The sequence below is a fragment of the Mastomys coucha genome, chromosome X (genome assembly GCF_008632895.1).
Source record: "Mastomys coucha isolate ucsf_1 chromosome X, UCSF_Mcou_1, whole genome shotgun sequence".
Classification (NCBI taxonomy): domain Eukaryota; kingdom Metazoa; phylum Chordata; class Mammalia; order Rodentia; family Muridae; genus Mastomys; species Mastomys coucha.
This window is the reverse complement of record NC_045030.1, coordinates 73,103,043-73,128,315: the sequence shown is the minus strand read 5'-3', so window position 1 is coordinate 73,128,315 and position 25,273 is coordinate 73,103,043. Positions and strand designations below refer to the sequence as shown.

Genomic DNA, 25,273 nt, shown 5'->3' with positions numbered 1-25,273 from the left:
CATCAAAAGTGAAGCAAGACCAGTGACCTCTGGGAGGAATCTCATCAGATACATAACGTAGCCAGTGTCGTCGCTAACCCAAGGTGAGAGTGTTCTCTTCTCATTCTGACTTAATGCAGTGAGGTTTAAAAGGGAGGCTTTTTGCTCTGCTTAAAAATCATGAGCTTAAAAAAAAATCCTTTGAATTTTAAAATCCTTTGTAATGTCCAATAATATACTAGAAAGTCAACATTTGATTTCAAGAATGATAACTGAACAAAAGGCTCATGACTCTAGAGCAATCACAAGGGTTTGTTCCATTTTTCTATTCCTTTGTCCAGTATTGAATCAAACACTTTACCTACTTGGAGAGTAGAGCATAGATACGAATAAAATACAGACTTACAGAAATGCTTTATCTCTCTCTCTCTCTCTCTCTCTCTCTCTCTCTCTCTCTGTGTGTGTGTGTGTGTGTGTGTGTGTGTGTGTGTGTGTGTGAGGATGTTATGGGTTGGAATTGGCAAGGACAATGAGAAGGTCAGATGGGAGAAGTGGCTGCTACCTTAGGGTCCAGTGGGAACAAAGCAGATGCTTGGGAAAGAATGGGGGGGGTGGGAATCTCCAGTTCTCTTCTCCACAGCACCAAATGCATCTCAGAGTATTTTGTTTGTTCTTATGTATCCATCCCCACCCACGGGGTTTTTCCTTAGTGGCCTGTACTTAGGTCAGAGGCAAGCAGCCAGGATAGTGGCAAAGAATTCATGATGGAGACTCAGTAGAAACATCTCAGTTATCTTCAACCTTCTGGAAGACTCAGAGACCTCAGGAAAAACAAGGAACTAAAATTTAAATCAGCTGATCGATTTTAGGGTATCATAATTTGTGTTAAATTGTTCATGGAAGAGGAATCTAAATTCTATAGTAAATATCACACCATGTAGGTCTAACAAGTCACAGTTTGGGGCTTGGAGCAGGATCTTTGTGGAGACTTGTAAATTTCCTGAGGCCATGCCATGACTTAAAACATACTAATCTAGTTTTATTAACAGTTGAGTCCTTAGTTATAATCTTCTAGTGTGGCATAATTCTGGAGCTGGGGAGAGCAGCACACTTCCCACATGCATCTGAGGAAAGAGCCAGTTAGAATAGATTTGCATGACTCTGAACCTTTAGGAACTCAAAAAGAACTTCTATGCTTTAAGCCACCTCATTCCCATTTTACTTCTTTGATCTGTATTGTTCTAAATATAGCAATTAATGAGAAATAATGGAATTCAGGCCCCCTACTGAGCATGGAGATAAGGAAAGGTACCTCTTTGTGACATATTGGTGTAAATAAAGTTATCAAATTAAAAAAATAATAAAGCTAATAAAAGTAATTAGCAATATAGTTGTTAAATGAACAAAATAAATGAAAAACAAAACCACAAGTTTTCCATAGGAAATATGAACTCTAAACTCAGAAAGTAGTGAAAATAAAAATGTTATGATTTTAATCCTATGGTATGAGATTGCTGTTGTTTGAATGTTGAATGTCTCTCAAGGGCCCTTGAGATAGCAGTCTGAACACCAGCATGTGGTACAATGGCAGAGGTGGTGAAATTATTAGGAAGTAGGACCTCAGGGGAGGAAATTAGATAATTGGGGGTGTGCCCTTGACCCTTGTTGGGGGAATATTGGATCCCTGCCTCTTTGTGCTTCTTTGCTTTCCAGGTGCTATGAGCTGAAGAGGATTGATTAAATAGGTGCTCCCTATCATGGTGTTCTGTCTAAATCAAGAGTCCAGTAGACTACAGACTGAAAACTGAGTGTCAAAATAAACCCTTTCTTCTTATAAAGTTATTATCTCAGGTATCTCGTCAAAGTGACAGAAAGCTGACTAACATGAAGCTTTTTCAAATACAACCAAAACACTATCATTCTTTTTCTGGTGTGTGGGGTATAGGGTATATGTAGTCCAGGTTAACCTTTAATTTGTGATCCTCCTGCTTCAGTCTCAGTGCTACGATTACACATGGCCCCATGCTCAGCATAGCTAAGTAGTCTTACTAATTTACATTTAAGCTTAAAAAAGAAAGAACATATGCCAAGTAGTCTTTAAATTATGTTCACTTGCTCCTGTGCTAGTCAGAAACAAATAGCAGTATCTACATACTGTGTAAACAGAGCCTGCTCACAGTTCCTAAGACCGCAGTTGATTGGTTTGTACCAGTAGGACTAATGCCACCTTTGAATAAATCTTAGTAAAAACAAACAAGAAAACAAGCAGCTTGAAGTCCTAACCTAGCAGACTTCTGGGTTTTTCTTATCGTGTGACTGTCACTGTGGTATGTGAAACGGCAGCCAGAAGTCTTGTTTTGTCCTTATAAACTTCATTAACAACAGAGATAGCAGCAACAGAACACCCCGTGCAAAGCATGACACTGTATTTGTTGGAAGTTGAAGAGGGAGATACACATATTCAGACATTGCACAAATGCCATAGAAGTACAAGAAACACAACTAGCTCCCAAAGATGCACTGCAGGCAGGCAGGCAGTGTCCGACATGAAGTGTCAAAGATATTTCCACTAACCAACATGAAAACAGCTCAATTCATCAAGCTCCTAAGTCTTGAAAGCTGAGAGCTTCTATCAACATGTATCCAAGGCAACCACCCGAATAACCTCAAAAGCTTAACATTTTGGGAACCTAGCAGATGCTACTCTGTCACTGGTTCATTCCTGCCACCCCACATTCTTATACTTATTTAAAGGGTCACACTTTTTTTTTGGCTCACATTTAAAGCTAGGAAAGGTATTTCTCTGTAGCTGAGGGGTAGTATTGAGTGAGGTCACAAATAAGACACAAATAACTCTTAAAAACTGGGCATCACCAAACCCCAAGAGGTTGGAACTAAAAGTCTTATATGCATCACAAGCAGGTGTGCCAACTTTTTATGAGTTATTTGAACATTTATCAGAGGCTCTTGTTTCATACTTTGTGTTCCAGTGTCAAGGTCTTAAGACCTGTTCTCATTGTAGTGGAGATCCCTAACCTTTGCCAAAACTCTACTCCAAAGCCCTGAACTTTCTCATAGAAAGCCAATTCTAGATGGCAAGTCACCTACATCCTGATTGGCTCTTTTATTATCCAGAAAACTGTCAGCCTTTCTGGTGTTTTCAGACATGTGGATACCCAGGCAAAAGATAAAGCAAATGGGGGCTTCTCATCCTATTCAAAAGCAGCAGTGATGCCTATTCCAATTTAAGTCATTTTCTTGTACCTCCAATGCTGCCATTTCTCTAACATTCCCAGAGAATGATACTCATATTGTTTAATTTACTGGGAAATTTATTGCTATGCTCTGGGTATGTACAGCAACTCTGTTTTGTGTGGTTAGCTTACACGTGCTCACTAAGTGATGAGGAGATATCCACTCACTTCTGTTCCTAAGTAGAAAAATGGACAGCCAGATTGATGCTATTTTGATACTGCACATTAATAATACCAGAAAAGATTGCTCCTGATTAGTGAAGAATTAACAAGGGTTTGAAAACTGAAATGTTTCCCCTTTTTGTTTTGTTGTTTTGAGATACAGCTATGTGTCACTTATTGATAGGGACACAGAAATGCATTGCTACTTGATTTCATCGTGGTGGGAACCTCATTGAGTGCACTTACACAACTCTACATGATACATAAAGGTCAATCACTCTACTGTGGCATTATGATACAATCAGGAGACTCAGTATACAAGATAGTTGAACAGTTGCCAACATAACATGGCAACTGTTCTCTGGTAAACTTCTTTTTTATAAGAGGAAAGAGCATACTTAAACACAAAGGTATAGGAAATACAAAAACCTAGGAACATAAGCCATTTCTTCATAGTATAAACATGAAGTACTGAGTACACTATTGCATGTGTTCTTTTTTTATTGGAGTAGCAGTCTGATTACCTTAGCATCGCTACAATAGTGCAATACTTTTTGACAGAATGGCTATGACATCACCAGATGATAGGACTTTCTCAGCTCCATTATAATCTTAGAGAAAGCTAATTGTGCATCCAGTCTATGTTGACAGAAACATCCTTGTGCGCTACCTAACTGTATGTGACATAGCATAAACTACTCCAACCTTTTAAATTCTACAGTCTCATAGCATGAGGTTCTTCAATGGAGTGTTATCATTGTCTACAGAAGTTTGAAACCCCGTGTCTTTCCTCTTTGTGAGTCTAAGCTGTATATTTTCTGATCTAACACACATCTTCCCTGATTCTACCAACAGCTAAACAGGAGCCCTGTTGTCTACTTGTTATCTTAGGAGCTGCTATCTATGTGGGCATCAGGAGTAGTAATGTCCCCTAACAAGATTGATGTGAGGAATCTCCCTGAATTTCAAAGTCTTTGGATGCTCAAGTATTTGAATAAAAATGTTAGTATTTCCATAGATCCTATACATATCCTCTTATACTTTAAATCATATTTAGATTACTTACAATATGCAAAACAAATGCAAATAATCGTGCTATATTGTTTATGAAACAATAACACGAAAAATGTATGTGTTCAGAACACACAGATTTTTTTCCCCAAATACTTTTGATCCACCATTGATTTAAACTGAGAATTTGGAGCTTGCAAGCATTCAAGGACTCACTTGTTTCCATTCAAGCTCAGGAGCAGTCAAGTCAGAGGACACAGAGCTTTCTAAAAGCAGATCAAAGTTATGTGCTCTGTCAACCTCCAAGGGACAGTCTAAAGGTACAATAGACTCAGGCAAGGTATTCATACACTTGTGATTTGTGGTCCTGGTGGATCTAAAATGGGAAGCTTTAAGGTGGAGCATTATTTTCAATACTCAGAAACTCAAAAGGAAACTTGGGGAAAAAATAACAACATTGATTCTTGGTAACTTAAGTGCTAAGTTTTTTTTTTTATTTACATGTAAATTTCTCCATTCCCAGTTTCCCCTCCAAAAAACAAAGAAACAAAAACAACCAAAACAAACCCCTGTTGCCTCCCACTTCCCCATGCCTGCCACCCCGCCCTCTCCCACTTTCTGGCCCTGGCATTCCCCTACACTGGGGCACAGAACTTTCACAGGGCCTTAAGCATAGTTTCATTTCCTATTGATCCAGAGTGTTTAAAACAGAGCTGCTCAGCTGGGCGGTGGTGGCACACGCCTTTAATCCCAGCACTTAGGAGGCAGAGGCAGGCAGATTTCTGAGTTCGAGGCCAGCCTGGTCTACAGAGTGAGTTCCAGGCAAAGGCTATACAGAGAAACCCTGTCCTGAAAAAAACAAAAATAAATAAATAACTATATAAATAAATAAATAAAAATTAAAAAATTAAAAATTAAAAAAATCCCACAGCTGCTCAACACTGAGGTGTCAGTGATTAATTCCTTGAAATGTATGTCTCATCGTGCTTAACTTGTTCCTCTTATAGCAGCTTCCCAAAATATTTGCCCCAAACTAAATACATTTATTTGTAGCTTAGTTAAAATAGAAAGGAAAACCTAAGTGTGACAGTATGATCATGTTAGGTACAAAACAAGAGTGCTCATTCAGGAAAACATGCCCATGTCTGGTAGAGAAGATGCATGCAGGGCAAGCCTCCACTCTGATCAGTGGTCCTTTGCAACCTGACATGTGTCCTTCCTTAGTTGTCAGTTTACTTCCAATAGGCAGCCCAGAGCTTGCTCCCGAAGACCTCTGCTCTTATATTTCACTGGAACCAACCTTTGAAATGAAGTCTATGCTACCCCTCACCAGAATTAGGAAAAGAGGAAACATGAAGAAACTTGTCTGTGGATATGTCAGGCGGTGCTGCTCTCCCTTCCTACTGAATGAGAAAAAAAAAAAAAGCAGCAAAGAGAGTGAGAAGACTTAGAAGCCCAAGGTGACAGGCTCTTCTTCTACAAGTGGTGCACCTAGTGATGGGAGGAGTCATGTTTTTCAATAAGTTAAAGGTCACTGTAAAAATGCTAATAGGTGATTCTGAGAATAGGAGAAAGTTCAGTTCCATCTCTCCTAACTGGAGTCTAAAATGGGCTTATGTAGCTTTCATTGTAGAAGGAATTTTCTGAACCTCACTGATCATTTTTACTTTCAATGGGAAGCCGCAATTTGAATGCAGTAATTAGAGCTCATGCTCCACTAAGCATGAAGTCCAAACCAAAATAATCTCAGGCACCACAGACATCCTATTTAAAGGTTATGGAGGTGTGAAGAGTTGAAGAAGAAAGATGGACAAGGAGAGGTGATGCATGTGTTGTACTTAATCCTTGTGGGTCTGGGCCAGCCTGAAGATGGGGTGTTTGGGTGTGACTTTTACTTTCCCTTTGTATACACACTCTCAGACCTATGTGCCAGATTCAGGATCTGGTTTCCAAATGACAGGTGGACCCAGCAAGCTGTTGTAATCACAACCTTAGCCCCTCCTGTTGCCTACCTGAAATCATCCTGGAGTCACATTTGTCATTCAGCATTTACATAGCTGCCAGAACTTCAGCCATCTATGCCTGGAAGTAAGTGGACTTGGCCTTGAATCCAACCCTTTGGCACTGTTGAGAAGCCTGAGGCCAAGGTCCTTGCTCTATGTATTTCTCTTTTGGTTCTGGTCCATGGGCGAAGTGCCTGCCCTTACACATGTGGCAGCCCCAGTGTCTCAGGGAGGGCAGATAATACTGATAGCCCTTCATACTTGCTAGGGATCCATTGCCTCCTAAGCTAAGAGCACACATGACTTCTTGCTGAGTATATAATTCAGAGCTGGCCCAGCAAGGAATCAATCCAGTCTTCACCTAGAGGAACTGGAGTCCCCTTTCTTTCTGCTCAAACTTTTTCAAACTCTCATGTGCTTTCGGTGTATTTCACTGTAGCCACTCTTTTCCCCTGTGACTCGCAGCCTGACTCAAGGATCAGATTCCAGGACTTCCTGTTCTTAGTCCAAGTGGCTGCCATCCACATCCCTCCTTTTCATGTAGTCACAGTATTGTCCATGCTGATCTACATGGGGCAGCAAAGCACAGGTGCAGAAGGCACTGTGGCTGGAGGCCCTCTTGGTAGCCACATAATTGCACAGTAGCACTTCCATCTCCTGAACAGACTTGTTTTCCTCTTTGGGAGTAAATGCGAGTTCCATTCTCCAGTGACTGATGGTGAAATTGCACTAAGTCCTAACTTTGATTGTCAATCTGGGTCTCACCAAATTAAAAAACTTCTGCACAGCACAGAAAATGGTTATCAAGGTGAAGAGACAGACTGAAGAATGAAAGAAAATCTGTGCCAACTATTCATCTGACATGAGATTAACATCCAAAATATGTAAATAGATGAAAAAAAAAAATAAAGAAAAAGAGCAAATAATCCAATCAATAATAGGACATGAACTAGGCAATTTTCAAATGAAATACAAATAGCCGAGGAATACAGGCAAAGGTATTTAGTCTGTTTGGCCATCAGGGAAATGTAAATCAAAACTACATTCCATCTTATCCCTAGTCAGAATTACAGTCATAAGGAAAACAAACAAACAAACAAACAACCCAGTAAGTTCTAGCAAAGATGGGAGACAGATATACTCTTACACTCTGTAGGACTGTGGCAATAATTATGATGGTTCATCAATAAATTAAAAGTAGGCCTTCCAGGCTGATGAAGCACTTGCTTAACACATGTGATTCCTTGGTTAAATCCCCAGCACTATAGAAAACTTAGCAAAATCTAGAAATTCTATGTGATTTTTGCCATATCCTTTCTGGGCTTATACTCTGCAGTATTACCATCATACAAGAGATACCTGTATACTCATTTTTATCATGACACTATTCACAATAAACAAGATATGGAATTACCTTATGTGCCCAACAGCGTATGAATGAATAAACAAAAGGGGTTTAGCACAGTGGAATATTATTCAGCTGTGAGAAAGAATGAAATCACTCCATTTGCAAGAAAGCAGTTGCAACTGGCGATCCCCCCATTAAGTGGTATATGAAAGACTCAGAAATACACACATTACAATTTTTTTTTCATAGGCAGGACCCAGGAAAAAAGGTGATGAAACTATAAGGATTATTAGAGCAAAGGAATAGATTGGTGACAATGGACGCAGGGCAAAGTGAAGATCATGGAGACAGGTGAATATGATCAAAATATGTGCAAGTATGACCATGTCACAATGTTATCTATTATTTTGTAGACTTAATATATGGTAAGAACAAGATAGGACAAATTTAGGTGGCCTATCAGGGAAATTCCTCACCTATCTTTTACTGTAATTTGAAGTCAAAACAGCTCTAAAGAACAACTTTATATTGTGAATTTAGGATTAGTTTTTATTTGGAGGCAAAATTTTAGCTGGTCTCAAATTTTCATATTTCTCCACTGGAGGGGGTTGTAGCATATTTGGTATTTCTGCTGCATTGCATTTCTCAAGTCCCAAGTGCTTACTACGGTAGTCTCCCTTTCCTACAGGGGTTTTAGATTTCAGGCCAAGGCTCAGACTGGTTGTGTCTGAGTGTACTCCGGTTCGAAGCAGCTTATCTCTCCTCTCTTCCTCAGTTCTCTGTGGGATGGGGGCTGTTCCCTTCTGTATTTTTTGGCTGAGGTTCTGAGGATTTAGGAAACTTTGCTTCTGGCCCTGGCTCACACATGCAACATTAAGCACTGCTTTGGATTAGAGCTTTGACTCTGTATGCATCTAGTACCCTCTCTTGACTTGTCACAGTGAACTGATGTCCTGATGATGGATGACATTTGCCTTGTAGCTTAGATGGCAGAGGTGGTCTACATAAAATTCATTATTTATTCTCCTGGTAAAAAGTAATCTCTTCAGTTAAGAAACACAGAAGAATGAACCCTAGAGACGACTAGAGTGGGCATTTCTGCTTACTTAACAGTTTGTTTCTCATCTTACATTAAAAGAAAAATATTCCTTTCAAAAATTGAGCTCCAGATTCACATGCACCTCCAGTCTTCCCACAATAACAATGACCATAGAGGGAAGGGCCACAGGGTAACGAATAATACCTTGTCATCAGGTGACCATTGTTTCTACAGACTCAGTCTGGCTGGGCATTTTGTTTCCCTGCTGCTGAAGTGAGAATTATGCACTGCCCACCTTTGGGGCACCCATCTGTTCTTCCACAAGAATATCAAATTTTGCTTCAACCACTATCCTCTTCCTTTTCTTCTCAGGAAGAGTAACCAAGCTGTTTTGAGACCTTACAGTTGTGGTGCATTTGGTCTGGAAGGATGCTATGTGAACAGAGCACTGGGGATGGGCTGCAGCAGGAGCATAAGAGTGCTCAGGAATCTGGAACAAGGTGCTTATGAGATAAACACAACCCTTGGCCATCTCCATTGAGCCTAGAATGAAAAACCCCACAAAGTGCACAAGTTTCACAACTCCTGGCAACAACATAGTAGATACAGGGTTGAAGGGATATTGGCTCACATTCTATCCAGAACTATCTCTTGATTTGGAGGACCATGTCTTAAAACCTTAGAGGACAGATTTGAGGGCTCAAGTCCAACTGCTAGGCAGTGACAGAAAGTCCTTTTTGCTTGGCTTTTTTCAAAGAACTTTAGATGTCATATCTCATTTCATACTTAATCAGGTACTACTTCTCCATTTAGTGGAAGAGGAAATGGGTAAAAAGGGAAGGCAGGAACAGAACATTCTGGAGGCAGTGCCCCATTCATGAGAATATAAGCATAGGCTCTGGAGCCAGATGCTTGGCTGCCTGATTTGCTGTGTGACTGCGGGCCACTCTGCTGACTTCTCTGTGCTTCTCTTCTCAACACTGACTTGAACAATAAAATCTCCTACCTCTGAGCATTAAGAGAACAGACAGGTGAGTGAAGAATTTCACACCTGGCCTATAGATCTATATGTGGCTGGGAAGACAGCTCATAGTAGAATGTTGTTGTCTGCATGGGGAGCCTAGTCTGTCTATGAGGGGGTATTTGGAGCCTGTTACACACTCCTAATTATTGGAGGGCATGGTTGCTTGGATTTTCCTCCTAAACACCTTCCCCAATCCCACCTAAGTGATCAACCAGTAGTAATTTTCATGACCTCGATCATTAAGCATTTCCCCCTAAGGTATCTGAGCTGACTCTGTGGCAATACAGTCAGACTAAAAACACATCCCATTGCAGATAAGAACAAAACAAAGTGGCTCACAAGATTAGATGGCGGCACATGTCCATGAGTGCTAGTGAGAGAGTTCCACTGCTGATGCTGGTGCTCCAGCCAGAAAGCCGTAGAAGTCCACGCACAGCGATGGCAACAGCCCTATAATGACATCAAACCACAGTGCTCCTGAGCCACAGACAAGGGCTCAAGCCCCCAGGCGCTTGTCCTGTCCTTCCTACTGGATCTGTCTTCATGCCACTCACCCTAGCTAGCCACCAGCCACCCCTACAGGAGTTCTTTCTGCTGCATGCACCCATCAGACAGCCAATTCCTTGGGATCAGGCACCGCTTGATTGGGCTCCATGAAACTTGGGTGAAGAGTCTACTTTTAGAAAGCTGCAATGTACCCCCTGAAGAGGTCAGCTCATGAAATATGCTTCTCTACTCAAGCACTCTACAACCCTCTTCTCTTTGAGTTCTCTCCAGAACAGAGGCCCAGCAGAAAGTGGAAGCCCCAGGTCAGTCAGAACAATGCTTCCTGGGGGGATGTTGTCTGAGCTTAGAAAAGCTGCAGAAGTTAGACAGGAGAGAAATGGGAGAGAAACCCCAGCACAGGAACCAGCAGGGACAAAGGCCAAGAACTCTGAGCACTTCAAGGTTATGGAATGAAGTGCAAGGCAGAGCCTCTCAGGTTGTGTCTGGACAAGTATATGGAGTCAGGTTCTGGCCCTCTGGGAACATCTGATCATGTGAGAAACACCATCAGGACAGCATTTTAGCGAGGCCTTTCTTCGAGCAAAGGGTGACTTATTGGAATGCTTGTTAAGGGTCAACTTTTTATCAGTTCATATGAACAACCAATGAATGTAAGAAGCATCATGACTGACAGTACTCTACAGGAAGATTGAGCCCTGCCTCCTGATAGCCAGCCTTCCTGAAACTCCTTGTGGCTGGACAATAACATAGACTGTATTTTAAAGCTTCCTGTCATTCTTTCCAATCCCTGCTCTCATCCTTGCATCTCTCTGCCATGTTTCCCATCCACTTGGATAAAGCCAAGCTGCCATGTGTCTCTGGCCAAAACTAGTTCATGAGGTCCCAGAAAAGAGCCTCTTCCTTCTATCCATGCCATGAGTGAGCATGGAAGACGCTCATTTCCCATGGAAATTGAAGATGACAATGATTTTCTAAGAGACTCTGGTCCAGAAGAACCAACTAAGTCATGATTCCTGACCCACAGAGCCTGTGAGCCAATATATGTGTGTGGTTTTGAGTTGACACTTTTGGGTAATTTGTTACACAGTGATAGCTAATTAATACCAGCAAGGATCAGAGCAAAGGAAAGTGGGAGCTACAATAGACACCACCAAAGAAAACCAATTGTGTCTCATGATTCAAAGGACTATAGGTGATGAGGGAATGTGAGAAAAAGTAGTTTCAAGAAGAGAAAAATTTTGGAGCAAGAATTTCTGGCTTTAATCTCCTGTTCAGACCCTTGCTAACTGTGTGACACTGGGCAAGTCATCAAAACTTTCTGAGCCTCAGATACTTCTTTTGTAGAATGGTGATGAAAATAGTACTACTGTAGGGGTATCTGTATAATTTTTTTTTCTTTAGGACCTGCCTCAGTAACTAGCATAGTGATAAAGGACATGTTGAGATCACTCAGCACAGGTTTCTGGGGCATTTATAAAAGGCTGAGTGTTCAGTTTAATATCATCATGGACAAGACCCAAATGCTCCAATGTGATTTATTTACATTCTTCAAAGCATTTGTGTGTGGCTCAGTGCAAGGGAAACTACGCACATCTGTAGAAGTCTGACTTGTCCTGCCTGACTCCTTCTCCTGGGCACAGATTATGGGTGAAGCTTTCTTCCCAGGAGAATTAAGTGAGCTGATCAGGCCCTGGAACCATAATTTTGGCCTCATGAACACCGTACTTAACTACATAAAATTAGCTGACTTACATGGGCTTTTCCAGGGTCAAGTTTGGCCTCAATGAGGATAATAGCCTGGATTTGCCTACCAAAGCCAGGTTTGTATGACATCTCACATAGTTCTTATTTCCCAAAGGAGCACTACCAGATGGGACATAGCCTTACCTGTCCAGGCAGAGCAGGCATAGAATCAGAGGCCATCATGCGCTGGAAGCGCTGAGGTTGCTGCATTATCTGCTGCAGAAGGAATGAAGACTGGTCAGATTGCTGCTGCTGCTGCTGCTGCTGTTGCTGTTGATGCTGCTGCTGTTGATGCTGCTGCTGCTGATGGTGCTGCGGTTGATGCTGCTGCTGCTGATGGTGATGCTGTTGATGATGATGCTGTTGATGATGATGCTGTTGATGATGATGCTGTTGATGCTGCTGCTGTTGATGATGATGCTGGAGTTGCAAACTGGCAGTGGCAGTGGAGGATGCAGTGGCAGAAGGAGCGTGTGCTGGTGTTGCCTGAGGCAGGTAGTGGAGCAAAGATGACTGCCTGGAGTAGGTAGGCATGGAGGCCATCTTCTGGGGTCTTGGCTCAGAAACAAAATGTGACAAGGGCTTGGTGTTGCTGAAGGTGAAGGGCTCAGGTGCTTCTGGACTGGAACTTGTTAGGCCATGCTGCATCATCATACTCAAGGTTTTGGGTTGCTGGCTGCTGGTCATAGGCTTAAAGATGGAATTTGCCTGATGCTGCTGCTGCTGCTGTTGCTGCTGCCGCTGCTGCTGCTGCTGTTGTTGCTGCTGCTGTTGCTGCTGCTGTTGATGCTGCTGCTGCTGCTGTTGTTGCTGTTGCTGTTGCTGTTGTTGCTGTTGCTGTTGTTGCTGCTGGCTTAGCAGATTGCTGGTGGGAGTGAGGCTCCTGATCAGAGAGTATTGTGGAGTAAAGGACTGCTGTGGCAAGCCGGGGCTGGAGAGATTCTCGGGGCGGTAGGGTGGGGATGGCCCTGGGGTGCTGGTGGGCAGAGCAGATATCAGATGTCCTTGAGGGCTTTTGACCTTAGAGGACACCAGATTGGCAAGAATGGAGCTCTGGGGGCTGAATTGTGGTTGCTGATTGAGAGGCAGACCCGGGAGCTTTGCTGGAACATAGGACAAGGTGGGCCCAAGGGTAGCATTGCTGCTGGGGGCTATGCTGGAGAGTAAGGCATTGGACGAGTTTTGCACAGCACTGCCAGACAAGCTACTAGATGACATGCAGGATGCTGTGAAGTTCTGTGGGCTGAATGGTGGTGGCGGTGGTGGGTGAGGAGATGACACTGGGAGGTAAGGTGGGGAAAGACCCGGAGGAGGCAAACTGGACCAGCTGCGGTTGGAACCTTGTTTTGTAGCAGATCCCTGCTTGCTGGCTGCAAGTGCTTTCAGCTGGTGGGCATGATGCCACTGAGGCACAGATAATGGAGGCATATTTACAGGAAGCATGTTCTGGACCTGGTTTTTGACTTGAGCCTGTGCTGTTGAAGAACTGGATGAGACTATCTGCTTACTGGTAGAAGGAATGGAGTAGCTGATCCCTGTGGAGGAGGGCATGATTGGTAATGATGTGCCAGCAACTTGACTGCAGCTAGATGCAAACTCCTTGCTGGATCCAAGGGTTTCCATATGTGGCATCTGAACTGGAAGCTTGGCAGGTGGACCAAGAGGGGCCTGGGGGTTATGTAAAACCAGAGGTTCTTCTGGCTTGCTCCCCAGAATCTTCTCAAGGTCAAGGTCATTTGAAGAAGGTTCTTGAATTTTGGTTAGTTCCTCCAGCAGATCTTGAAGCTCTTGATCTACAGCTGGCATACTGTTGTTTTTCTCATAATAAGGAACAGCATGTTCTTTTAGCCCCGTGTCTGCAGTTGATGGCACCCCAAATGGTGAGCCCATAGCACTGCTATTCACAACATTACTGTCCAGAGGGTTATTCTCAAGGAGTAATGATTGGCCAGCCACTCCCAGATCTGAAGAATTGGGATTCATGTTTAATGTGGGCATCTGCATCTCTGTAGGGAGAGAAGTAGGGTGGGCACCTGGGCCCATAGACAGGGTGACATCTTCAAGACAAGGTCTCTTGATTTTATTAGGATAGCCCCCATCAGCCATGCCTGTGAAGTGGAAGTTCTCTCCTTCCTGTCTTCTCTTACTGGTTCCCTGTGTTTGTGAGAAAGAGAGAGAGAGAGAGAGAGAGAGAGAGAGAGAGAGACAGAGACAGAGACAGAGAGACAGAGACAGAGACAGAGAGACAGAGACAGTGTGATAGAGACAGAGAGAGAGACAGACAGACAGAGAGAGAATGAATGAATACAAATTAAACAAAAGGTTTGACATATTAAAGTTAATGCTAGGAATCCCACAAATAAAACAGGACTCTCAGTTTAAATTTACACTTGTTAAAAATCATAAAAATACAATCTATTTTTGGAAGCATGTCTTTTGTTTCCTTGTTGCTCTGTCTCATTTAAACAGCTCTGTTACATTTCAAATAAAACAATATGCTGTCTGTATACTAAACAGGAGTGAAAGTTACACAAATGGTATTCGCTGTACACTTAAAGGGGAGTTCAGGGGCTATGCTGATATCACTAAATGAACTTGCTGCCAAAGGCAGGCACTCAGGTGCTAAATAGAACTAACTGAACAATTTCAAAGTCTATGTAGCGATAGATAACCTAGTTTTAAAAAATACAAACCATAAAAAGACACTGACCTTCCTTGCTTAAATGAATCAGGATATGTTGATAAAATAGAACCTAACAGTGTTTAAGAAATGGAAATGCAAGGGAGCTGCTTGAGGTGTATGTTTAGGGAAAGTGCATGTTTTAAAACAGCCACTGTGGTTATTATTCCATTTAGTTTACACCCACACAATCATTCCACATGCACACATACGTACTGCTTATGTGCGTACAAAAATAACTTAGGTGAACCAATACTCTACTTTTTTAGTGTGGTCATATCTGAGGAATGACTAGCAATTCCCTTTCTAGTACCTGCATTTCTGCACTGTTTGTTTTTAATGAGAAAAAGTTGCAATAAAAGAAAAGCCCAAGTATAAAGTTATTTAAGTAAGGAATTCCTCTGTGCAGATGTATCCTTGGGTTGGGGAGATATCAAACAACAGGAAGAGGCCCTACTGTGGGATCAGCACCTTGGGAGAGCTGCCCATTATATATAAAAGCAGTCTTTAGGAGCAAAGCAATACTTTGTTTCCATGTTTCATATTCTTATTCACCACTCACTCATGTAAATAACCATGAGTTGTCTGTCAGTAGGTAAGGGGAGAGGAGGCAGAGACATTCATATTAGAATAAGGATAGGATGCCAATTCTGGCAGCTCCTCATCTGCTGCAGACTAAGGTCATGGCTCTCATGGCCAAGTGAACATCAAAGTAACCCCACCCAGAGCTGTGTGCCCCAGGCCTTCCTGCACATGAGAATCACTTAGAACTATCCAGATTGCCATCTTCTCCCATGAAATTCAACTATACTAATTGAATCCAGGGGAGAGCTCAGGCAGTGGACATAGGTCCCTGGTCATGAGGTAGATACAGTGAGGTTTTGCCCTTTCCATGTACACTCTCTGAGCCCAGTTTACCATGTGATTTCTGATGAGAAAGTGTTCTTAGGTCCTGCTGCTGCTTTCTTGACTGGAATGGGTAGACTATATGATACATATATGGCCTCAAAGGGTTGCAACATTCCTAATGCAGATCTTGAAGGGCCCTGGAAATTCAGTATCTTCCTATAGCAATGGCTATTCCTCAGGAAGCAGGCACGGCTTGCCTTGCATTGCCTATCCAGTGGGTCAAAGTCACATGAGGGGTCCACCCCCAGTGTGCACCCAGTTACTTCTCAGTTTCCTGTCTCCATCCTGTCTCAGTATGCTGTCTCTAATAGCAGAGCACTGCAGCATCTTCCTTGGCTTTTTTGAGGTGCTCATGATTCAAACAAGGGAAGTAGACCTGTTGCCAAATTCATTTGAGGACTAAGTACTGCAGGTTGAGCAAGGATGGGTGGGTAGAAGAAGAGGCCTATCCAGTCTTTCATGCCAAGATTCCTATCCAGGGGCCTGGTTGGAGTTCAGAAGCCCTGGTGTTCTCAAGATGTTCAGGAAGTAGTTCACTGAGTGTTTGGCCCACAGCAAATAAAGTAAATAAATAGTAAATAGCAGCTGAGTGAACCAATGGACAGATGGACCCAAGTGATTTAGCACATAGTGAACTTGGCAACTCCTCTGGCCATGTATAGAATAGCCCACAAACAAGACCCTCAAATTCCAAACTGATACTTGGTCTCCTCAATTGTATGTTGAAGAATCCAAAGATAGGCTAAAACTGAAAGTTGTCTAAAATGAATCAATAGGTGTTTATATAGTATAGATCTTGATAACCATCCTCCTGCAGGGAACCAAGGTTAGTAACAGTTGGGTCCTATAAGCTATTTCATGTTAAAACAACAGTTTTAACAATACTGAAGTCTATACACAAGCAAGCAGGCAGTCAGACAGTGGGATGAGGTGGAAGAGAGGGGAGGGCAGGGGAGGGAAGGAGAGATGGGAATGTAAGCCTGGAATTCTGGCTGGGTGGGACTCTGAAATTCACTGGCAGGGCTCATAGAGCTTTTACTTAATTGTTGGTCTGCCATGAAACTGTTGGGAATGAGGTGGTAAGAGGTTGGGAAGGTAGGCATCACTTCTGTATTCTGGTGGTCACATAAATAAGAATGTGTCAAAGGGCATCTTGTACTGCTTGGATCTGATATGTTATATTAAGTCCACAGCCAGGCAGTTGCTGGTGCTCACCATAGTGAACACTAAGGGGATAGCTAATGAGGAGGCAGTCTCCCCTTGGCCGCCTTCAGGCATGTCTCCTTGGTACTCCCCAGCTAGGCTGCTGTTTTGGTAGAGGGGCAGCCATAGGTTCTTCTGAGCTTTTGCTTTTCAATGAGACCTCCCTTTGTTAGAGGATATATAGCTCTGTATTTGACTCAGTGAAAAAGCTTTTAACAGCTTGGGATGCCTTGGCTGAACTGTAAGGAAACCAGCCAAGGACATCAAAAAAAGCAGCTGGATTTCCTGGGGAGGACCACACTCCAGTTTCATAGCTTCTGCTTTCACTGAACATTGGGTAAGTTGAGGTATGAAAAAAATCTATGAGTTTACATATGTCTAGGTACACACGTGTGCATATTAGGATTGGGCTTACAGGAAGGGAGAAACTAGAGCAAACACCTAAATGAATTCAGAGGTACAGTTAAATATCTGTGTATACACTATCCATTTCTGTATTTGAGCATGTATCATTTGCATGTAGGTTTTGAAAAAATGTCCCCATAAACTGAAGCTGAAGTTTATATAGGACAAACAAGATTGCTATCTTCCCAGACTTGCAAGAGAATCATGGGTGGTTAGGATAGGCAAGAGCCCCTGGGTGTTAATTGGATTATAAGAAAGGACCCCAATCTCTGTTGCTAGGTGATCTGGAGCAAGAATCTTGACCTAAGGATTTGTTAATGCCTGTGCCTTGCCTGAATTAACAGAGACTGCATGCTCAGCATCGTAGGCTCCTACTCTAAACCTGGAGGACAAGACATTTTCCTGCTTGGAGATGAGGGACAGATGATCAGGCAGATGGTCTCAGAGTAGCAGTGGCTGGCCTTCATACCTAGTCCAGGCCAACACAGCAGGGAGATGCTGATATACACTGATTCCATGTGTGTTTTCAGAAAAATCCCTCTCTAGTTGCTGTGGGGCCTCCATTCTACAGTGCTTCATCACAGGACTCAGTTGAATGTTATAAATTGTGTGGAGTCTTCTGACTGTCCAGCCTTTTGCTACAGGGAATATGTGACTGAGGTGTAGTCAGGCTGCATAGCCAAGGTTCCAAGAAAATGTCTCTTTTACTCCAGTACTTCAAAGAGCCATCAAAACATGGAAGACATCAAATGCTGAGGTAAAGGGGCTCTAACATGTACCTGGGCAGTACTTATAAAATGACAGAAGGCCCTTCATCTGCAAAGTGACAGGACTAGTAGAAGACACCCTCAGGCAGTAATTCTTAGACATGCAAGCCAGTAGAGTTCACACAAACCATAGCCTGGTAAGTTATCAAATTCCATCATTGTGCTCAAATGGCCATACAATGCCCTGGGCTGTGATAGACTCTGTCTCCAGATTTCTACACTTCCCTCTGGGACATCACTCACAGACCTGCCAAGTAAGCTGGCCCTACCTTTAAACCACAAAACCCTTTCTGAGGCTTCCCATTTGGCTGGTGCGTGCATGTAGGATGGGTGGTATCAGGCCTCTCCCTTTTTCCTAGTCTGCTCAGGCCTTCTCATGAGTGCCATTTTAGTGACTTGGTCTCCTGATGCAGGGTCCTTCAGGCAATTGTGGATGCCTTATTACTACTGGTGGTCTCAGGGTTTTAGGGAGTATCATAGTGCATTTCAGAAACTCAACACCTGTCAGAGCCAGACTGAAACAGCATAGATCAACCTGAGAGCCACTATAAAAACATCAAATGCCAAGTTGCCTTTAGTTAGGGTAGTTGTGGAGAAACAATGGACCATACAGGGTAGCTCTAAGACTCTGGTTGTGACTGGGTGAACAGGGAAGCACCAGCTCTTCTTAAGCCATGATCAAGTAGTCCCATGTGTGTTGGATTACCTAGTAGCTATTAAATTATATTGCTTGTGCACTAGGACCCCTTGAGTTCTATCTCGTTTAGACCTAAAAGGACGACCCCAACACCAGGGGCTTTTCCTTAGAGAATTCATCTAACTTGAGCTGTAACTGTTCATCTTTCTGTCTCTCTAGGCTTAGCTATTTTCAATATTTCATAGAAATTCAGCTAAACAAAATGTAACCTTTTGTGTATGGTTTCTTTTCCTGAGCATGTTTTCTAGGTCCATCCATTTTGTGGCATGCGTCAATACTTCATTTGTTCATGGGTGAATAATATGGCATTGGATGAATAGAGTAAATTTTTTCTATCCATTCACTGAATGGTGGATATTTGGGTTGTTTCTATCTTTGGGGGTATTTTAATTTTTCCTTATCTAAGGCTCTGACAGTACCTGACTAATACAGATGTAGAGGCTCACAGACATCTATCACAGTACATCTATTACATCTGAGTACAGGGTTCCCAGTGAAGGAGTTAGAGAAAGGACCAATGGAGCTGAGGGGTTTGCAGTCCCTTAGGACGAACAACAATATGAATTAACTAGTACCCTCAGAGCTCCCAGGGTCTCAACCACCAACCAAGGACTGCACATGGAGGGGTCTGATTGTTCTGACAGCATGTGTATAGTAGAGGATTGCAATTTGATCATCAATAGGAGGAGAGGACCTCGGCCCTGTGAAGGTTCTGTGCCCCAGTGTAGGGGAATGCCAGGGCCAGAAAGTGGGAGAGGGTGGGGTGGCAGGCATGGGGAGCGGGGGAGGCAACAGGGGTTTGTTTTTGTTGTTTTTGTTTGTTTCTTTGTTTTTTGGAGGGGAAACTGGGAATGGAGAAATTTACATGTAAATAAAGAAAATATCTAATAAAAAATAAAAATAATAATAAAAAAAGAATTTCATACATGTATGCAATGAAATATGGTCATATCTACCCTCCCATTTCCACCTCCAAATCCTTCCATATCCCCTATAATGAGTCTTTCTCTTAATTTCATTTCTTTGAAAAAAACCAGTAAGTCAGGTTAGTGTTGTTTATATGCACATAGTTGAGGGGGCAATCCCCAGGATCATGAGAAACCTACTAATGACCACATTCTCCAGAAAGAAGGACTCTCCCTTCCTAGAAATAACCCACTGCCAAAAGCTACTCAATTAGGGTCAGGGTCAGGAGATCAACTACCTGTCTAAACTGGAATTGGTTGCCTTGATCTTGTACAGAAACCTCAGCTGCTATAAGTTCATGGTATGACAGCCATGTCATATTGAGAATACAGTATTTCACACTGCTCTTGCCTATCTCCATGTGTATTTTGAACAATGCTGCTGGGAACATTCCAGTACACACTTTATTGTAAGTCTACTTTTGTTTTGGGGGAAGTGGAATGACTGGTTCATAGAATAATCCTGTGCTTAGCTTTCTGAAGTCGCCCAAACTGTTGTTTCACAATTTAGATACTCTTAGAAATATCTAGCATTGCAGCTGCTATATGGAAAGACCACAAGGGAGGGCTCTGTCAGCTTTCAGATTATCCAACAGAAACCTCTGTAGCTTCTCAGTGATGGTATGCATACATAGGAGGCAAGTGCTGCCCCACTCAACTCTACCGGCTGACTTTTGTAAGTTCTTGAGAGAAACACCTATCTGCTCTAGCTCCCTACCTCTGGCATTGGCTGTGGCCCCTGCAAGGACCAGAGGCAAATACAAGCAGTATTTGCATTCCCCATCTTGGTGGCCAAGCAAAAGCATCCAGAGGTTTCTATACTTTGATAACTTCCAGCAAGGCAGAAGGCCAAGGGCAATTCAGCAACCAGAAGACTGGCTCTGTGCCTTCTCAAGACTTGGGATCCTTTTCTGACCTACAACTGTAACTCAGGAAAAGTTTGGCAAAACCCTAAATTCTTACAGCAGTGTTTGAGAGAACTCATGTGTTATTATGATTTGCATTGGATGGGATGTGACATTCTCATCCCAGATAGAATGTGCTATCTAGCCTGAACTGTATTTCTCTCAAGACAGGAAGCCCCAGTGAAGGCCTTCTCCTCCAGAAGTTAGTTGTGCCCAATCAGGTACATTTCCATTTTCCATGTCCTACTGCACAGATCTATATTGGGAATGTAGTGCAAAGGCAAGTTCACCATTTAGTCCTCATCTACTTAACTGCCTAGGAAACTCCTCTAGAACTGTATCTTGGGAAAATCCAGCCAGAGGGAGCAATTGGTGTATCTGATCCTGGTGTGGAAGTACACATATGCAATCTCTCTCTCTCTCTCTCTCTCTCTCTCTCTCTCTCTCTTTCTTTCTTTTTTGATTTTTCAAGACAGGGTTTCTCTGTGTAGCCCTGGCTGTCCTGGAACTCACTCTGTAGACCAGGCTGGCCTTGAACTCAGAAATTCGCCTGCGCCTGCCTCCCAAGTGCTGGGATTAAAGGTGTGTACCACCACATATGCAATCTTAGAAGAAGCAGGAGTGTCACAAATTAGTGGCTTGCTTGGGCCATATAGGAAGTTCAATCCCAGAAGATAGTGAGACCCTGTCTTAGGAAACATACAAAAAGCAAAACAAAAACAACTAATATGTAAGAGACAGCGAGAGGAGAGGAGAGGAGAGTAGGAGGAGGAGAAAGAAGAGGGAGTATGGATAAAGAACAGGCAGATCCTGACTATGGTGACTCTACATAGCAAAGGCTTTTTAGGATATTTAGGAATCTGTGCTACTTGCAAATGAGCACTCAAACAATAGAAAGAATCTGTAGCGATTCTTAAGCTGCTGGACTTTTTCTAGGCCTTTATAACCAAGTCTTGGTCTTTGTTAAGGTCTCAGCCTCTGTCAGTGGTCAGTGCATGTTCTTATTCATTCTTGGCTTTCAAAATCAATACTAACATATAGACAGAGTTCTGCTTAGAATATAACTTTTACACATAGCTTAACAGAATCTCACAGAGGCCAAGTGAGTTAATAAAGTCATGCAGTTAGTGAGTGGTAGAGGGGCCTCTGTCATTCAGGACTCTGGGGTATAATCTAGTACCAGAATGTTAAGAACTCAGTCATCCATGATGGTAGTAAGTATGTGGATACCTCTGCACTAGGTCAGCCTTCCTCAGTTGAACTCAGTTTATTCTGGGGCACTGAGGGAATGACAGGTCATTTCAGCTTTACACACCAAAAGAATGAAAACCTGCTGTTTAGCATGCATTACTGTGTTTCAGTTTCCCTATAGGGACTATTATACTTTCCAAGGGCTTTCTAAATTACACATCACAAGATAGTAATGGTCTCAGAGAAGGACCTGCCTTCTTTAAGTTGTACAGGAAGGGAGTTTGGCTCATAGGGATTTGCTGAAGTTCCTGGGCCCAACCACTTGATTCCAAAGCCCATTATGTGGCCTCAGGGGCCTTGAGGGCTTAGGTGTGCATCTGTCTAAACTCTCAGATACTCTTTGAATATTAAAGCTTTGCAGGAAAATGGATGGGTCTTATGAAGGAGACTTCTGGATATTAAATTTCAATGGTAGAATTCAGCAATGTGAGATACTAAGAGGTATGGAGAGAGGCCCAGAACCACAGTATGTTTTGCTACCTATTAAATGGGAGAGTGGAGCTACTACACAACTTTCTCTTAAGGATTCTGTAAACTTAGAAAGGTAAAGTTAGCATAGTGCCTGGCTTGGTGTAGATACCAAATAAATATTGTATCTCATTCAACTCTTTAAAATTCAAACCCACTCTGGGTGGTCCTAAAATCGCTGTTAACATGGGTTACTCAGCAATATTTGCCATTCAAGGAAGATCTTCCCTTAGTCGTTGGCTGTGCTCCTGGACAGCTGTGTGCAAGGCTATCGTTTGTAAACCAAATCATAATAAAATGCAGCTGGAATTTGCCATTGAAAGAAAATCCTCAGTGCACCCTTTTATGAAGTGCAAACTCCTTCATTTAAATGTATTTTTAAAGAGTGTGCATTTGAGGATATTAGCCAGTCTTATAATGAATTCTGTTTCAGTTTTGACCACAAACATATTATTTCATAGGCCCAAAGGACACAGTAAACAAGATTAGGTTATTTGAAAATAATAAATTTAGAATGTATATTTATTTTACTATATGTGTAATAACTATGGTTATATAATTGAAATATGTGCCCTCTTCTTACGTGTGTGTGTGTGTGTGTGTGTGTGTGTGTGTGTGAGAAAGTGAAAGAGAGAGAGGGGGGAGGTGATTTATATGGGGTCTCATATTCTATAGCTTTAGATGACCTGGGACTCACTATATAGTCCATGTGAGCACTGAACTCATGGCCATCCTCCTGCCTCAGCCTCATTCTAAGTGCTGACAGGTCTAAGCTACCATGCCTAGCTCCTGAATGTCTTATAAACAGAAATATAAACATTGATTCTTGGGAAAATTAAGCTAAGTTATTGGGGGAAAACACAGGAGATTTGTGTTTATCTATATACTGCCAGTAATATAGTTTCATGTCAGCTGTAAGGGCAGAGGTAGGTAAGGGCAGAGCAACAGAAGTTCTTTACATGTCCTATGGTCATTAAAAAGAGGATGACGAGTACTTAGCTGCCGCACTTTGGTGTATAAAGTCATGTATTCAGAAAGCAAGGGTTCGGTGCTGGTGTTCTGGGAATAACTTCCTGTAGATATTTTACATAGGTCAAGTTAGTTGATCTCAAGTCTTGAAAAGCTTAACTTGAGGAAGGTGGAAAGGCAAGAGTTGTTTAGTTTTTCTGAGGGCCATATGGGCATCTGTAACACTAGAGAACATCCTCACCTGAAGCTTATTTCAGAAAAAAAAAAAGGCATCTAAAGAAAGCACACTGCTTTCCCTATCCACCACAGACGTAAAGGCTTCCAACAGTATAAGGCAGCGATGATGTGGGATCCATAACAGCCACTCCCACCAGAATGAGTACAAGTTGGGCAGAGAAGAATCAGAGTGAGGGAGCTGGAGTTCTACTTGGTAGATTACAAGCTACATTAGCAACAAGAACAAGATCAGAAGTCTTCAGAAGGTTAAAAATATGGGGGCTTGACACAGTGTTTAAAAGGGTGACCTTCTCATTTAAGTGAAGGTCAGATGCAGGAAGCAGGCTGCAATAGTAGGGCACAGTACTCTAGGTAGGAGGGCAGTAGGCTGGAAGGCTCTGGGGAAAAGACTCTTGGCCTGTTTCAGGGACTAAGAGGCACTTAGTGGGCCTGGCGCACAGTGAGCTGGGAAGTAGCCACGAGCTCTCAAGAGGCCTCACAGGCCATGGGAAGGGGCTTGGGCTCTGGGTTTTTTTTTTTTTTTTTTTTTTCCAGTGGGAAGCCATTGTGGGGAAAGGTGAAATAGAGGAAAGATTGGCTCAAAGTTTGTGAAAGTTCTCTCTGGATGCTCATGGGAGGTGAAATGAATGCCATGGGAAGGAAAAGAAACATGGGGTTGAGATCAACTAGGACAAGGGGGTGGGCAGAGAGGAACACATGGCCAGGCGTGAGGTCCTGTGAGTTTTACCTCAAGTAGGTACTAAGGGTAATACTTACTTATTAAGGAAAACAATGGCTTCTACAAAAAAAAATGAACCACATGCCCAGTGACATGAATCATACTTTATAAACTTCTGGAAGTGCCCATATAGTAACTAGCTGAAACTTTTCAAGCCACATTGTCCTTGTGACTGCAACTGTGTGGGAAACTATATGCTAAGGGCTAGGCAGGGCTGTGGGCCAAAGGACTTTATTTACCAAGACAGCCTGTGAGCTACTCATAGTCCCAGTGCACAGCTTACCAAGCCCTGATCTGGGGCATGAGTCGAACTTTTTCCCCTGGGAAATACTGTATTTCCAAAGCCCCTTGCTCATGCAGCAGAAAAACCATGTAGTGCTGGCCTACTGTTCAAGAAGGAATGCGCCTGCAACCTTTTGGGAGAAGAGCTGCATTATATCAATCATAATGAAAGTTGAGTGACCATTTCTGAACTGTGAAATTTATGTAGCAGTCCCACATGCTGGGCTTCACCAACACTAATGACACTTATTTCACAACTGTTGGCAACTACTCTGGCTCCAGGGAAAGGAGGGAACAACATCCCCTCCTGGATTCCCCTACGCCTCATTCTCTCAGCCTTTGTATGCAGTTGGGTAATTTTCATTTTGTACATAGCATCTCTCTGGCCTTCAAGGGTCTCTATGATAATGTGGCTTAACTGTCGCCTCATACCAATGGCTCTGAGCAACTTGGAGGGTGCTATGCTGGCTATGCATTTATTTTTTAACCTGTACAGCATGCCTCTGAGGGATAGACTTGTTTCCTCCTCATCACTATAGATGAGCTACCGAAAAACTTCAGTCAGGTGACACTGCATATCGGAATCACCCTCTGTGGAAAATCGTGTTCTGCAAGTTATCTTGTTCTCCTCTCATTTTCAGCGGAAGGCCGCAAGCCAAGCATGTCTCAGAAACTGGTAAAGGCAGTGATTGGTCCAGTGATGTTGGTGTGCACCTACTCTATACAAAGTGATGTACAAGTGATATT

At 42.7% G+C, this 25,273-nt stretch overlaps 1 protein-coding gene across 4 annotated transcripts in view; it reads right to left on the bottom strand.

Moving 5' to 3' along the window:
- Mamld1 (mastermind like domain containing 1) overlaps positions 1 to 25,273 on the bottom strand; it is a 121,592-nt gene that overhangs the window by 31,259 nt on the left and 65,060 nt on the right. For 2 of the 4 annotated variants that reach the window (XM_031363425.1, XM_031363416.1), the window contains 2 exons: positions 12,215 to 14,224; positions 10,160 to 10,270 (listed from right to left, as the gene is read on the bottom strand). In XM_031363425.1, the coding sequence (XP_031219285.1) occupies positions 10,160 to 10,270; positions 12,215 to 14,224 (2,121 nt within the window). The remainder of the gene's footprint in view (positions 1 to 10,159; positions 10,271 to 12,214; positions 14,225 to 25,273) is intronic. The other 2 variants (XM_031363441.1, XM_031363431.1) reach the window with 1 other exon arrangement.